Genomic DNA, 17,426 nt, shown 5'->3' with positions numbered 1-17,426 from the left:
TATATTCAAACAGACCCCATTTCAAAGGAAACAAGCACTAATTAAGATCAGGTGTAGCCAATTAGTGGGTGCAGCAGACACACCCGAACACACTTAACAAGATAGAGGATAGAGCATTTTGTTGATGCTGGGAATGGAATGTATATGTTTTCAAATAACATTCTTCCAACGTTCTTTGAATGTTACTATGGGTTCTTATTTTTATGGAAAGTTTTCTTAATGTTCTGAGAACATTACTTTAAATAGAACCATGAAGAAACCTGCATAAAACATTATGTGAAGTCCTGGAATTCCCACAGAAAATCATTGTTTCTTAATGTTCTCTAAACCTCTGAGAACATGACTGAATAGAACACGAGGAAAACTGTAGAAAACGTTATGCTGAAGTACTGATTTTTTTTTTAATATTCTCTGAATGTTCTGAGAACATGACTTTAAATAAAACCTGTAAGAAACGTTATGCTGAAGTCCTGAAATTCCCGTGGAAGAACGTTGTTTCTTAACATTCTCTGAACAATTTGAGAACATTAATTTAAATAGAACCCTGAGGAAACCTGTAGGAAACGTTATGGGAAGGTTGTATGTAAAATAACCATAGGAAAACCATGCTCTCACCAAGCTCTAAGAAACACATGGTTCTCAGAACGTTATGTATGTTGTAGGAGAAACCATACCACTGCTCTGCATCGAAATGCTGACAGCAGTTCCCATTGATAAAAGAAAACTGAGATTAACTAATCATCTCTATTTATTAGATACAGACAGAATTATTCTGTAAAATTATTCAATAAAACACAAGATACAGACATATATGTCAAAAGATGATGCAGACGTGTCCAGAAAAAAAGGATGTTCACTTGTAGGATTACATCAAATGCCACACTATATCAATAAAGAAAACATGCATAAATAAATAGGCTCTTGAATGTATATTACTGAATGTATATTACTCAATAAGAATGTTCTTTTTAAAAATCACACCCAGAATTAGTAGACATTCAGTCAAGGAATGTTTTTTCTATAATAGGGTAGGCCTACATATCCTAGATTTGCAATTTTCACATTTTCAATAGAAAAAGCCAAGGTAAAAGGCAAAATGTAAAAGTTTGAAAGAAACTGGCAAATCTGAACCTAAAAGGAGGCTATAACCAAAATCCTATGCTAAACTGAAGTGATATATTGACATGTAAGAAACACATTGAATGAAATTATGAACACAGCAGTAGCCTTTATATAGTGTCCATTACTCCTTCCAGAAGCCTCTGTTGTGGGCACATGCCTCTTTGAGCCTGGCCAGCAGCATCTCCTTGGAGGGGTAGATGGGCAGCAGCAGTAGGAAGTGGCAAGTAAGGGATTCTGGGAAATGTAGTTCAGTAGAGTTCTGCAGGATCGCTACCTTCATCTGAATCTTGTCCATGCCCAGGATGGGAGCGCGATCACAGCCCGTCAGGAACACTGAGAAGGAGGGGAGAGAGAGTGAAAGGTAGACAGAATGGGAAGAAATACAGTGGATGTCGTTGTGTGGCAGGTAGCCTAGTGATTAAGAGCATTGGGCCAGCAACCAAAAGGTCCCTGGTTAAAAACCTTGAGCAAAGAAGGTGAAAATATGTTGTTGTGCTTTTGAGCAAGGCACTTAACCCTAATTTCTCCAGTAAGTTACTCTGGGTAAGTGTCTGCTAATTACTCAAATGTGTTCAGACAAAAATGATGTGTAAATGCTCTTGTAGAACAGGAAGTTCAAATATGCAGACAAAACCCTAAACCAGCATTATGAAAGACTGTATGGTTTCTCCAGTTTTACTCAACCGAGAGCAATTTAGTGCCATACTTACAGAGGAAAGCTTTCTTTTGGTCATCTGTCAGTTCCTCAAAAGCCTCCCAGAATGTGATGATGTTGGGATGTCTAGCATGATACTCTCCATCATACACAGTGTTCTGGATATACAAACCAAACAAATGGCAGTAATAATTAAACAATATTAAACTTGCACGCCATTTAAACGATTCACCACTCAAAGTCACACAGTATGTCACAAAGCACCATGTATAGCACATTATCTCCTAGTCCCAGTCCTAACTTGAGATACGCACCCATAACTTGACATCAAAGCAAATCCCCATTGATATAAATGCATCAACACTGACCGATTTATGCCCTAATTTCTCAAGTCAGCACCCAGCCCCACACTGAGTAATGAATGATGGTTGTACATAGAGACCTGTTTGAGCGTGTCCCAGTCGTAGTCCTCTTTCCCCACCATGACTCCCCTGAGCTCCTCAGGCTGGAACAACTCCACCACGTCCCTGTCACACACCTTGAAGAAGCCTCTCCTGAACTCTTCAAACACCTTCTCCGCTGATTGGTTGAAGGCAAGGTTCACATAGGCATCAACAAACTGCTTCCTGTAAATATAATTAATGGTATTTTTACATTTTAAAAAAACTCAGAAAGCATGATTGTTGTAACTTCTAAAATGTCAACTTTGTATTATGCATTACAGATGTAAGACCGTAATGTGAGCCAGTTTGCTACAGCAGGAAAATAATCCTGCAGCAACAGAACATGTGAATTATTATGTGGATTATAATTCATGGACATTTTTGTAGGGGTTGATAAATTTTTTGTAAGGGAAAATCAAGTCTGAAGCCTTTTTAAACCTCAAATATATACCACACTTTTTAAAAAATGTTCTGCAACAGGTGGATCAAATTAAGATCTTACATCTGTAGGAGTAAAAGTTGCTGTAGCCTTACTTGTTAAAACTTGTGACTGGTTTTCCTGTTTCTTTGGGATCCAGCTCCACCTTCTGGTCATCCCAGATCACCTGATGAAAATAAACAGTTTTACCACTATTCACATACTGTATCTAGGGATATTTCATTGCTCAATCAGTTTCAATATTATACATACGGTGAAGGTCATGTCCAGGTTTTCTTCAACATCATCATCAGTGTAGTACTCCAAGAGGTACCGCAAACTCCTTCAATTACAATGAAAATAAATTAATGTTTAAACATTTTCATCCGTTTCTAAGGGACACTAATTCAATGCTAAAATGTACATTCTAAAATACAAACGTACCCTCCCACAACAGGGTCAAACTCTCTCAGGTCCTCCAGTGAGGGCTTGACCCCCATCATCTTCTTGAACAGGGCCAGAGGGAAGGGCAGGTGTACAATGTTGTGGTTGTACAGGGCCATGCCACACAAGACACCAAACAGGAAGTAGCTCTTCTCCTCCACTCTGGGCTGGTAGTAAGGGTAGGTGGCACATGAGCCAAGGCACAGATCAAGAATAAACAAGAACAGGCACCATCCCAAGCTGCTTTTTCAACTAACTTCTATCTCCTTTTTTGTATATTTATTTTGTCTGTATATTGCAATTCAACATTTTTGCTGCGATTGTGTACAAGACACAGCCTAAGTAATAATAAAACATTGGTACATCAGGAGGAGAGTAGGGAGTGATGGTGATTATACTTGTAAACAATTGTATATTGATTGATACAGTGTAGATAGTGGCACTGCTGTAGTGGTTGAATCTCTTTTTGTTGCTATTAACTGACTAAATGTATTTAGATTGTTTTTACTCAACAATTTTTATTTGCTTGAGAGTGCAGTGATTTATTATACAGTAATGAAATCGTAATTCCCTAATTCTAGTTCTTACCTTGGCAGGGAACCAGACCAGTGTCTTGGTGTCGTTGTACATGAACATCTCAGACTCTGGTGCCAACAGCTCTTCAAACACATGGAGGAAGAAGTCCCTTTTGTTGACGAGTGACAGCTTCATGTCCTCCACAAACTGCACCTGAGGGATACAGTAAGATAGGCCACATTTAGGTTGAGTTCTAGACTCTACCACTGGGCACAAACGTCAATTCAATGTCTATTCCACGTTTGTTTCACTGGAACCAACGTTGATTCAACCAGTGTGTGTCCAGTGGGTAGTGACAGTCTAACATTAAAATGTTAAATCGAGTAGCTGAGATTTGGTTTGATTTGGCCAAGATTAGTTGAGTTGTAACATTCGGTCTCAGGGATAATTATTTGAATGTTACTTTATTGTCCCTTTTGAACTGACAAAAGATAATTTTACCACAAGTTCTCTCTGGAAGTAGTCATGATCTGCAGCACCCAGTTGTCTGAAGGTGTCTTCGATGAGTGACGGGCGCCTTAAGGTCAACTGGAAGACTGGGGCAAGGGGAGATTCTGGGTTGTCTGGGAACGTTCCAGAAGGACACATCACTGTTAGCCGGTGGGCTAGTTTGTGAATCTCCTGCAATATATAAATATACACTAGTTTCAAGTTTTTTTCATGTCACGTGCACAAGTACATTGAAATGCATTTCCTGCTATATATATGTACATAAACACATGAGAAAGTAAGCTATATACAGGGTCAGCTCCAGGGTCTATTTAGAGTGATATACAGACTGGTCTTTGGAAATCACTGGGTAGGCTATGAAAACAAAGATTCAATAAAAGGATTTAAAACAACCAGTGGAATAACACAGTATACCTTAGTAAAAAGTGCATTGTTGTTGAAAATCGCCATCTTGCAGATCAGACTCAACACAAATGGGTAACGGCAAAAGATGACTGGTGTCACCTCTGTGTCCTAGAAGTGACACAAAAGAAAAATGAAAGTGCATCTCAATAGTCTACATGGGTTCCATCTCTGTCTCATTCCATCAATCTGCACTGAAAGAACTGGACAAGTGAAACCAGATTCCACCACATTATAATTCTAACATTTGAGTAATTTAGAGATGATTTGGTTATTTTATTACCTCCCTTGTTGACCAAAAACGCCAAAGATTCACATCCCCCAATAGAAGAACACTATTGTTGATCTCTTCCACATAAAAGGTACTGGCGGGAACTTCCTGGGTTCTTCCGGCCCTTTTGTTTGCCTTTGAAATAACATGTCAGCATCAAAATAGATTTGCACATCTGCCTTGCAGTTCACAATATGAAGTATGTTACGGCATGATCAACAATACTGACAGACGGCAACTACAGAAAATGGTCAGGAGGATTATAAAAATGATTGACACAAACACTGACTCTGTGGAGGTACTTGAGGGCTTCCAGCAGGAATTTGACTCCGGGGTTGTGGGTAGCCAGAAGACCGTTCCTCAGCATGAATGACAGGGCATTCTTCCACATCAGAATGTGCTTAGTCATGATGTTTGTCTCCATTGAGGACCACCACTCTTCTATAAGATGGTACAAGAATACAAGTCCCAAATATGTAAATTATATTGCCTGAGCAAAAAAAATATTATCTTATAATATATGGTCATGTGTCAGTGTCAGCTATGCTTCTATTATAATACAATTCTGTAAAATTATACTGATGCTAAATTCACTGATAAAGTGACAAGGTCAGAGGTTATATACTTAATGTTTTTATGGCCGTGTCATTCAGATGTTCAACGATAACTATAGATAAAGCCAAGACCATCTTCATGACGCTGAGGTCCTCATGGAGAAGAGAGATTGTGGGTAGTAGCATAAAGATCTCTGGTGACTTGATGACAGCTGCTGAACTGCAAATATTGTCCACCAGTGGCTCAATATTTATCTATATAGAAAATTAACAGAGAAATTAGGAGAGTAACATTTAGTTCTGTTCTAAATATATATTCATTTAACATATGGGTTTAAAGAGTAAGTTGATCTTAACTGATTTCCTAATCCAAGGTATGTTCAGTAGCTGGTCGAAAACCTGGCTAGCAGCTTCTAGGTCCACTGTCAAAGCTCCGGCTGCTTGTGGAATCTCACTGGTCATAAGAAACAGAGGGCATAGCATTAGCAAGAACACAACATAGTTCTAACTGTACACATCATGGGATGGAACCAAAATCATTTTTCAATCGTTTCGCTCTGAACAGAACCATTCTTTTTTTTGTTCCATTCCTGTTCTGACCAGCAAATGATGCAATGTTGTTGCAAATGATGCAAATGATGTTCTGAACCGGTTCGAACCCCCAAAAAGTAACGGTTTATATCGTTCCTTTCTTTTTTTATACTTTGTTTTTATTTTAGGAACACAAAGAAAGTACAGATAAAGTAAAATAAAATATCAACAAAAAAGATCTGGCAGTTACAGTGCACGTCATACCTTCATCATCATATTAGTTACATTGACATCTTTGAATTAGACCTTTGAATTAGATTTGCAGCATACTGCAGTTATACTGCATTCTAATTATAGTTATACTACAGTGTTATACTGCACTCTGACTGCAATCTTTTTTCATAAGATATAGGCTCTTTGTAGCGTGTTTTCCCCATGCTTTTAAGATTAACGGTTCTGTTCTGAAACAGTATAGATCACCTTTGTTCTCAGTTCTAGTTCTGTTCCTCGAAAACAAAAAAAATCTGTTCCCTAAACCAGTTCCAACCCCTGGTTAGGGCTGTAACAGTACACCTTTTCATACTGGACCGTTCGGTACGGGACCTCGGTTCAGTCCGCACTGTGAACCCGAATTATAACATTAAAGAAATAACACTAGGCCTATAGGCTATGTAGCGTTGCATGCCATTACCTCGCCCCTACAAAAAAATATTGCAGTCAGAGTGAAGTACAACTGCAGTATGCTGCAAATACTGCATCCAAAATAACACCGCTATGACAAGCTAGACGTTAGTCTACTAGCTAAATGGCTGGCTATCTTAGCCAGCTAGCTTCTCGCAGTTTGATGCAGTCAAGACAGATACTAGGTAATTATATTGGATGATGAATAACCTAGCTATGACAAGCTAGAAGCTAGTCTACTAGCGCATGTTACGGTGAGTGAATGAGGACCCAAAAGCGAACTAACTTAAACAGAGCTTCTTTAATAACCAAACATAGGTAGGCTCAGATAGACCGGCAGATTCCGACAGGACAGGACAAGGTTACAGCAAACATGACGATAGTCTGGCTCAGGCATGAAACACAACTAACAAGAATCCGACAAGGACAGGAACAGAAACAGAGAGAGATATAGGGACCTAATCAGAGGGAAAAAGGGAACAGGTGGGAAACGGGGTGAATGGGTAGTTAGAGGAGACAAGGAACAGCTGGGGGAAAGCGGGGGAGAAAAGGTAACCTAACAACGACCAGCAGAGGGAGACAGGGTGAAGGGAAAGGACAGAGACAAGACACAACATGACAGTACATGACAGTACCCCCCCACTCACCGAGCGCCTCCTGGCGCACTCGAGGAGGAAACCTGGCGGCAACGGAGGAAATCCTCGATCAGCGCACGGTCCAGCACGTCCCGAGAGGGAACCCAACTCCTCTCCTCAGGACCGTACCCCTCCCAATCTACGAGGTACTGGTGACCACGGCCCCGAGGACGCATGTCCAAAATTCTACGGACCCTGTAGATGGGTGCGCCCTCGACAAGGATGGGGGGGGGGGGGGGAGACGAGCGGGGGCGCGAAGGACGGGCTTGATGCAGGAGACATGGAAGACCGGGTGGACGCGACGAAGGTATCGCGGAAGAAGAAGTCGAACTGCGACAGGATTAATGACCCGAGAAATACGGAACGGACCAATGAACCGCGGGGTCAACTTGCGAGAAGCCATCTTAAGGGGAAGGTTCTGAGTGGAGAGCCAAACTCTCTGACCGCGACAATATCTAGGACTCTTAGTTCTACGCTTATTAGCAGCCCTCACAGTCTGCGTCCTATAACGGCAAAGTGCAGACCTGACCCTCTTCCAGGTGCGCTCGCAACGTTGGACAAAAGCCTGAGCGGAGGGGACGCTGGACTCGGCGAACTGAGATGAGAACAGCGGAGGCTGGTACCCGAGGCTACTCTGAAAAGGAGATAGCCCGGTCGCAGACGAAGGAAGCGAGTTGTGGGCGTATTCTGCCCAGGGGAGCTGTTCTGACCAAGACGCAGGGTTACGAAAAGAAAGACTGCGTAAGATGCGACCAATAGTCTGATTGGCCCGTTCTGCTTGACCGTTAGACTGGGGGTGAAAGCCGGAAGAGAGACTGACGGAAGCCCCAATCAAACGGCAAAACTCCCTCCAAAATTGAGACGTGAATTGCGGACCTCTGTCCGAAACGACGTCTGACGGAAGGCCATGAATTCTGAAAACATTCTCGATGATGATTTGTGCCGTCTCTTTAGCAGAAGGAAGCTTAGCAAGGGGAATGAAATGAGCCGCCTTAGAGAACCTATCGACAACCGTAAGAATAACAGTCTTCCCCGCTGACGAAGGCAGTCCGGTGACAAAATCTAAGGCGATGTGAGACCACGGTCGAGAGGGAATAGGAAGCGGCCTGAGACGGCCGGCAGGAGGAGAGTTACCGGACTTAGTCTGCGCGCAGACCGAACAAGCAGCCACGAAACGACGCGTGTCATGCTCCCGGGTGGGCCACCAAAAACGCTGGCGAATGGAAGCAAGCGTACCCCGAACGCCAGGGTGGCCGGCTAACTTGGCAGAGTGAGCCCACTGAAGAACGGCCAGACGAGTAGGAACGGGAACGAAAAGAAGGTTCCTAGGACAAGCGCGCGGCGACGGAGTGTGAGTGAGCGCTTGTTTTACCTGCCTCTCAATTCCCCAGACAGTCAACCCGACAACACGCCCCTCAGGGAGAATCCCCTCGGGGTCAGTGGAGGCTACTGAAGAACTGAAGAGACGAGACAAAGCATCAGGCTTGGTGTTCTTAGAGCCCGGACGATAAGAAATCACGAACTCGAAACGAGCGAAAAACAGCGCCCAACGCGCCTGACGCGCATTAAGTCGTTTGGCAGAACGGATGTACTCAAGGTTCCTATGGTCAGTCCAAACGACAAAAGGAACGGTCGCCCCCTCCAACCACTGTCGCCATTCGCCTAGGGCTAACCGGATGGCGAGCAGTTCGCGGTTACCCACATCATAGTTACGTTCCGACGGCGACAGGCGATGAGAAAAATACGCGCATGGGTGGACCTTGTCGTCAGAGAGGGAGCGCTGAGAAAGGATGGCTCCCACGCCCACCTCTGACGCGTCAACCTCGACAACGAACTGTCTAGAGACGTCAGGTGTAACAAGGATAGGAGCGGATGTAAAACGATTCTTGAGGAGATCAAAAGCTCCCTGGGCGGAAACGGACCACTTAAAGCACGTCTTGACAGAAGTAAGGGCTGTGAGAGGAGCTGCCACCTGACCGAAATTACGGATGAAACGACGATAGAAGTTCGCGAAGCCGAGAAAGCGCTGCAGCTCGACGCGTGACTTAGGGACGGGCCAATCAATGACAGCTTGGACCTTAGCGGGATCCATCTTAATGCCTTCAGCGGAAATAACAGAACCGAGAAATGTGACGGAGGAGGCATGAAAAGTGCACTTCTCAGCCTTCACAAAAAGACAATTCTCTAAAAGGCGCTGGAGGACACGTCGAACGTGCTGAACATGAATCTGGAGTGACGGTGAAAAAATCAGGATATCGTCAAGGTAAACGAAAACAAAGATGTTCAGCATGTCTCTCAGGACATCATTGACTAATGCCTGAAAGACAGCTGGAGCGTTAGCGAGGCCGAAAGGAAGAACCCGGTATTCAAAGTGCCCTAACGGAGTGTTAAACGCCGTCTTCCACTCGTCCCCCTCCCTGATGCGCACGAGATGGTAAGCGTTACGAAGGTCCAACTTAGTGAAAAACCTGGCTCCCTGCAGGATCTCGAAGGCTGAAGACATAAGAGGAAGCGGATAACGATTCTTCACTGTTATGTCATTCAGCCCTCGATAATCTATGCAGGGGCGCAGAGACCCGTCCTTCTTCTTGACAAAAAAAAACCCCGCTCCGGCGGGAGAGGAGGAGGGGACTATGGTACCGGCGTCAAGAGCTACAGACAAATAATCTTCGAGAGCCTTACGTTCGGGAGCCGACAGAGAGTATAGTCTACCCCGGGGGGGGGTGGTTCCCGGAAGGAGATCAATACTACAATCATACGACCGGTGTGGAGGAAGAGAGGTGGCCCTGGACCGACTGAACACCGTGCGCAGATCGTGATATTCCTCCGGCACCCCTGTCAAATCACCAGGCTCCTCCTGTGAAGAAGAGACAGAGGAAACAGGAGGGATAGCAGACATTAAACATTTCACATGACAAGAGACGTTCCAGGAGAGGATAGAATTACTAGACCAATTAATGGAAGGATTATGACAAACTAGCCAGGGATGGCCCAAAACAACAGGTGTAAAAGGTGAACGAAAAATTAAAAAAGAAATGGTTTCACTATGATTACCAGAAACAGTGAGGGTTAAAGGTAGCGTCTCACGCTGAATCCTGGGGAGAGGACTACCATCCAGGGCGAACAAGGCCGTGGGCTCCTTTAACTGTCTGAGAGGAATGTCATGTTCCCGAGCCCAGGTCTCGTCCATAAAACAGCCCTCCGCCCCAGAGTCTATTAAGGCACTGCAGGAAGCTGACGAACCGGTCCAGCGTAGATGGACCGACAAGGTAGTGCAGGATCTTGAAGGAGAGACAGGAGTAGTAGCGCTCACCAGTAGCCCTCCGCTTACTGACGAGCTCTGGCCTTTTACTGGACATGAAGTGACAAAATGACCAGCGGAACCCCAATAGAGACAGAGGCGGTTGGTGATTCTCCGTTCCCTCTCCTTACTCGAGATGCGGATACCTCCCAGCTGCATGGGCTCAGCACCCGAGCCGGCAGAGGAAGATGGTAGTGATGCGGAGAGGGAGGCGACGGAGAGCGCGAGCTCCTTTCCACGAGCTCGGTGACGAAGATCAACCCGTCGCTCAATGCGAATAGCGAGTTCAATCAAGGAATCCACGCTGGAAGGAACCTCCCGGGAGAGAATCTCATCCTTTACCTCTGCGCGGAAACCCTCCAGAAGACGAGCGAGCAAGGCCGGCTCGTTCCAGCCACTGGAGACAGCAAGAGTGCGAAACTCAATAGAGTAGTCTGTTATGGATCGATTGCCTTGACATAGGGAAGACAGGGCCCTGGAAGCCTCCTCCCCAAAAACAGATCGATCAAAAACCCGTATCATCTCCTCCTTAAAGTCCTGATACTGGTTAGTACACTCAGCCCTTGCCTCCCAGATTGCCGTGCCCCACTCACGAGCCCGTCCAATAAGGAGAGATATGACGTAGGCGACACGAGCAGTGCTCCTGGAGTAAGTGTTGGGCTGGAGAGAAAACACAATATCACACTGGGTGAGGAACGAGCGGCATTCAGTGGGCTCCCCAGAGTAACACGGCGGGTTATTGATTCTGGGCTCCGGAGATTCGAAAGCCCTGGAAGTGGCCGGTGGATCGAGGCGGAGATGGTGAACCTGTTCTGTGAGGTTGGAGACTTGGGTGGCCAGGGTCTCAACGGCATGTCGAGCAGCAGACACTTCCTGCTCGTGTCTGCCTAGCATCGCTCCCTGGATCCCGACGGCTGAGTGGAGAGGATCCGAAGTCGCTGGGTCCATTCTTGGTCGGATTCTTCTGTTACGGTGAGTGAATGAGGACCCAAAAGCGAACTAACTTAAACAGAGCTTCTTTAATAACCAAACATAGGTAGGCTCAGATAGACCGGCAGATTCCGACAGGACAGGACAAGGTTACAGCAAACATGACGATAGTCTGGCTCAGGCATGAAACACAACTAACAAGAATCCGACAAGGACAGGAACAGAAACAGAGAGAGATATAGGGACCTAATCAGAGGGAAAAAGGGAACAGGTGGGAAACGGGGTGAATGGGTAGTTAGAGGAGACAAGGAACAGCTGGGGGAAAGCGGGGGAGAAAAGGTAACCTAACAACGACCAGCAGAGGGAGACAGGGTGAAGGGAAAGGACAGAGACAAGACACAACATGACAGTACATGACAGCGCAAGTTGACTCGGTTGGTTGCTGCCTCTCCCTGCCTCCTCCTTTCTCTCGTTTCACTTACTCGCAGAACACACACCGCAAGGCCCTTCCTCCGTCTGCTCTCCCTCATAAGGCCACTCCGTCGCCTACACTCCCTCGCACTGTATCAGCTCTGGTTAATAAAATAGCTTACAAATGGACTTTTCTGCTGCTTCCCTCACTCTGGTCCGACAACGTCTATATGGAACTAGTCGTCCTTTGGTCCGTTTGGAACAGGTCTCTATATTGACAAATGTATTTATGCATATTTCTCCAGGTGGGAAAGCTCCAGGTCCATATCGGAACGGGTCCAACTTTTTAGACCTCTCCTTGAGACCCAACATAACCAGCTCTGTCAGAACAGAATGAAACTGGACTTGGGCAACAAATAGAATGATTTTTAATTTAGTGTATTTTGCAAAAATAAACAAAAAAAAATATTTTCCGCTGTACCTTAACCGAAACTGAACTGTGACCCCAAAACCACAATGCACACCGAACTGTGGGTTTGGTGAACCATTACACCCATACCCCTGGTACACATACCGTTTTCAATTCAAACTATCCAAACCTTCCATTTTAAAATAGCTTACCTGGCTTTGGTGAAACTGGCCACCAGACTTGAACTTGTTGAGAACATCAAGGATATTTCTCTGTTGGAACAAATGTGGACACATTTGATGTTTCAGTACAATTATACAAAAATAAATACAACTGAAGGGTGCAGTGACATACCCGATGGGTTGGACATAATACTTTTTAAAAAGATAATTGATGAGAAGAGTTATCAACTGGAAATCAGCCAATCCTCCGTCGTTCACACAATTATAAAAAATTGAAAGAGCATGGGCGACGGAGAGAAACAAAATGGTGCAGTTTGATAAGGGCACTGGAGATAGGGGTGGGGGCTAGCGGGTCTGGGCAGGTGTAATGTAGTGAGGTTTGTATGATGTAATCGTTAGCATGAATGTTTTGTACAGATTCTAAAATATAAAATAAAATCGTATAATTTTTTTTATTACTAAAATACAACCAAACAATAAATGTTTGTTTATTTCATTTTGAGTTAGCTAGAAAATAAATAAAAACGAACAAAAACCTTTGTCTACGGTAGATTGTATGTATTAATATTTAATGTAAATAATAAATGAACCTTTGCGCCTCTGCATTTCCTTGCTCCATCGTCAGCCATTTTTGCAGCTTGGCTTTATCTAACCTCCCGATTGGCTGTTCTCTTTCAGAACTCTACAAAGGAAGATAAAGCAATATAAGAAATTCAAATATCTCAAACATGAATTAGCTGCTTGAGACACTTAGAACGTTTCAGTCTCCCTTTTACTGAGGTATAAAAGGTCAGAAACATTACCTCAGTGGTGTAAATGAAGTTTGAATTCCATCCCACTGATATCTTCATGTCTGGTAAAAAAACAAAATGTACAGAAGAGGTTGTAGGGACATAAAATCTCGTAATGTGTTCTTACTCAGTCACACAAACACTACATAGTCAGTATGTAACTGCATAATAGCATTGAATAGAATCAAATACAAAATAGAATAGAAGAGAATAGAATACACATTGTATCTGGTACCGTTGTGTATGACTGTTGCTGCCCCACCAGAATCCCTTTTCAGCAGCACTGAGGTGGGTTGCAAGCTGCCCCCTGTGTTGCCAGTCCCTAGCTGACCTTTGACCCCACTGCCAAAGGCCCAGGGTTGACCTGAGGACCCCAGCACCAGGGTGTGATGGCTGGCAGAGTTACAGTAAGACAAAAACACAGTCAGACTTAGAATGTTCAAGATTGTTTTCCTATCTGTTTATTATATGTGTATATATGTGTATAAGTAGCATTATGCTGTTGGTCATTACCTGCCACATGCTATCTGTGAGGCCAGTCCATCCATACCCTCTACCAGTTTGGGTAGGAGTTCGTTAGCTGATGCGTTGTGCCCAAGCTGGCCTCGGCTTCCCTCTCCAAAGGTGAACACCTGTCCACCCTAAAGACCACAAAGAACCAGAACCAGTTGTTGACATGTCAAGGCCCAGAGTTGTTCCTGGTCTAGTCAGGTCAGGGCCCTAATCACTTCTTAAAGAGACAGTATAATAGTATTGAAGGGTCGACCTTTACTCTGGTAGCCCTGAGTCTTGATCTGTAATAACAGCCATAATCAGGACATATTCTGTATAACCTGTGACTTTCTATTCTGTAATAAACTGTAACTTCTCATTTAGTACTTTCTATTCTGTAATAAACTGTAACTTCTCATTTAGTATGAGACTGTATTCATGCACTCAGATAACAACTTGTATGGTTCATTGTGTATCCAGACACTTGATCATTTGTTTTTTACCTCTGTTCAAGGTCATTTCATATAACTGGCTTTATTTATATGTGATGAATTGTATCTTCGAGAGGATGCCGACTTTGTGTGCAGAACTATCTCCCAGTGGGCCCACTGTTTAGGACATTAAATACTTTTTATGAACTAATGAACAGCTGTCGGATTTGTCTCCTTTCACACCAACATCTCCCTTGGGGCCTTCAGTAAAAATACAGTAATAATATGATACCTTGGTGAGAACAACAGTGTCCCTCTCCACAGTAATAGTATGATACCTTGGTGAGAACAACAGTGTCCCTCTCCACAGTAATACTATGATACCTTGGTGAGAACAGCAAAATGTGCCTCTCCACAGTAATAGTATGATACCTTGGTGAGAACAACAGTGTCCCTCTCCACAGTAATACTATGATACCTTGGTGAGAACAGCAAAATGTGCCTCTCCACAGTAATAGTATGATACCTTGGTGAGAACAACAGTGTCCCTCTCCACAGTAATAGTATGATACCTTGGTGAGAACAGCAGAATGTTCCTCTCCACAGCAATAGCTTGATACCTTGGTGAGAACAACAGTGTCTCTCTCCACAGTAATAGTATGATACCTTGGTGAGAACAGCAGTGTCCCTCTCCACAGTAATAGTATGATACCTTGGTGAGAACAGCAGTGTCCCTCTCCACAGTAATAGTATGATACCTTGGTGAGAACAGCAGAATGTGCCTCTCCACAGCTGATGAACGAAACCCCCAAGACTCTGAGAGCAGGCACAGAACAGATGTTGAACCGGCCTGGCAGGGGGAACAAGCATCAAACAAGCATCATGCAATATTCCCACTCTATATAATACATCTGAAAAATGACTTAGTGGTTATAACAAAGGAATCCAAGTTCAAATGAACTTTTTATACAAGTAGCGTACAAAGAGAGGTAGAGTGTCGTAGTACCTTTCTCATCCACACGGTTGAGTCCCAGCTGCCCAGCCCTGTTCGCCCCACAGCAGTAGACCAGGCCTGGGAGGGTGAGGGCCAGAGTGTGGGTTCCTCCAGCTGCTACCTGGGTCACTGGGACCCCTGTGAGGGGGCGCACCAGGGCAGGTATGGGCTGCAGAGGGACTCCCTTCCCCAGGCCCAGCTGTCCATGGCTGTTCAGACCCCATGAGAACACCTGTCCTCCTGTAGAAGACAAGGAAATTACATATTTCATTACAATTACATCACAACAATTCCAGAGTTACATTCTTTCCTAATAAATATAATCTCACTGTCCTTTTGATGTTCACTCTTAGAAAAAATTGTTCCAAAAGGGTTCTTCGGCTGTCCTCATAGGATAACCCTTTTAGGTTCCAGGTAGAACCCTTTTTGGCTCCAGGTAGAACCCTTTTGGTTTTCATGTAGAAGCCTCTGAAAAAAGGGTTCTACATGGAACCAAAAGGGTTCTCCAACGGGTTCTCGTATGGGAACTGCTGAATAATCCTTTTAGGTTTAAGACAGCACCTTTTTTTCTAAGTGTAGTCTAACTGATGCATGTGGTTGTCATAGTTTAGATGGAATGCAGCGTGTGTGAGAGACATCAGTAGGTACAGTATGTTATACCTTTAGTCAGGGCCAAAGAATGGGAATTTCCACAAGCAACCTGTATCACTGTTATCGGCAAGGGCGAAGGTATTGGAACTGGTCTGTGAAAAAAAAGGAGACATCTAGTACATTTTGTCTTTGTTAGTGATCAGTGGAATCCAAGAGGGCTCTCATTACTTGACAATGTAAATCATGGATGATATTTAACTATCAATATCTATTTCAAGTTTAAGTTAAAGGTTTCCTTGCCTTGGCCTGAGGACTTTGGAGACAGTAGTAGGTGCGATGCCCAACTGTCCCTCACCCCCTGCCCCCCAGGAGTAGACCTGTCCTGATGCGCACACAGCAACAGAGTGGTCCTGACCACAAGACACAGAGACCACTACCCCCAGACCCTCCACTGGGGCTGAAACGGGTAGAACACAGGCACACACACAGGTCTACTACATCTGTTGTATTCGGTGCATGTGACAAATACAATTTGATTTGATTAGACAACGTTTTATTTGGAAGTCCTGTCTTGTCCTGGAAAGGGTTAAATGCTAGAACATTGATAAGATGTAATTTAATGCATGAAGGAGTTAATCGTCAATTTATCTGAGTCATCTTGAGGATGACGTCAAGTTCGATCCTAGTGTGTATTTTATTGGATTTTTTTTCCTTAATTTCTCTACTTTGGGAGAAACGAAACTGGAACCAAACCATGAGCGCCTATTGTGCAGTAGTTTTATTGAGGGGTGTCCGTTTCTAAAAGTTGTCGTTAAACGCAGCAGAAACGAAACATTATATAATCTGACATTATGAACAATATCACTAAAATATTTGGGGGTAGTGATGAAAAATAATAAACGCATTCAGAGTCAAACAAACGTACTTTTCCAGTAGCACTTTTTTCAAATTAGCCTACATAAGAATGTGATTATAATCTGCATTTATTCTGCAAATTCTGGCTACATATTCCGATAGCATTCATTGATGTCTTACCTGGTAGTTTTGAATTTATGTTCCTCTGTCTGCCAAGTTGTCCCTTTGAGTTGCGCCCACATGATAGGATCCTGCCATCTACCGTGAGAAATAAAGTGTGTTGCTCCCCGCAAGCAATTTCTGTGACTTTATCAGAGAATATATTCCCTGCTATAGGAACAGACACATTCTCAAAGTTTAGACCAAACTGTCCACTCGAACCGTCTCCCCAGCAAAACATGATGATGTGAAGGTGAAGGTGATGCCTAACGTTACATTAGTAATAACGCAGTCCAACCTGCGCGCGCGCTATGTGCTTGTGGTTAACATTAGTCATCAGCGATCATATCAGCTAGATTGTTTTATGTACAAAATCTTTTGGACCCCACCTGTTTTGGACCCCACCTTTTGGACCCCAAAATTGTTTAAAAAAATAATTATACATATATATATATATATATATATATATATTATTATTATTATTTATTTAAAAAAAAAAATTTAAGGCTAAACAGGTGAGCCTCAAAACAGGTGGGGTCCAAAACATTTTGTAACAACAATCTAGCTGATATGATCGCTGATGACTAATGTTAACCACAAGCACATAGCGCTGTATATTCTTTGCATGTTATTATGGCATCCGTATGTGTCACATATCAGTTTGCAAACAATGTAAAAAAATATAAAATTTAAAAAAA

The 17,426-nt window shown here is 43.7% G+C and overlaps 1 protein-coding gene across 1 annotated transcript; it reads right to left on the bottom strand.

The window, feature by feature from the left end:
- Window positions 1–732: 732 nt before the first annotated feature.
- On the bottom strand, window positions 733–17,053 carry LOC149975109 (putative E3 ubiquitin-protein ligase HERC3). Its single transcript, XM_090210351.1, has 23 exons — window positions 16,750–17,053; window positions 16,015–16,171; window positions 15,784–15,866; window positions 15,136–15,363; window positions 14,888–14,979; window positions 13,720–13,847; window positions 13,442–13,599; window positions 13,219–13,268; window positions 13,006–13,097; window positions 12,446–12,505; window positions 5,693–5,789; window positions 5,407–5,590; window positions 5,071–5,222; window positions 4,794–4,916; window positions 4,523–4,621; window positions 4,100–4,279; window positions 3,671–3,811; window positions 3,083–3,249; window positions 2,912–2,981; window positions 2,755–2,825; window positions 2,220–2,403; window positions 1,833–1,935; window positions 733–1,455 (listed from the first exon to the last, which is right to left on the bottom strand). The coding sequence occupies exons 1-23, from the start codon at window positions 16,967–16,969 to the stop codon at window positions 1,244–1,246; spliced, it is 3,051 nt and encodes a 1,016-aa protein (XP_090066477.1). The 5' UTR covers window positions 16,970–17,053; the 3' UTR covers window positions 733–1,243.
- Window positions 17,054–17,426: the final 373 nt, after the last annotated feature.

Source organism: Oncorhynchus mykiss, chromosome 19 (assembly GCF_057628025.1).
Source record: "Oncorhynchus mykiss isolate SJ-2025 chromosome 19, ASM5762802v1, whole genome shotgun sequence".
Taxonomy (NCBI): Eukaryota; Metazoa; Chordata; class Actinopteri; order Salmoniformes; family Salmonidae; genus Oncorhynchus; species Oncorhynchus mykiss.
This window is presented reverse-complemented; position numbering and strand designations above follow the sequence as displayed.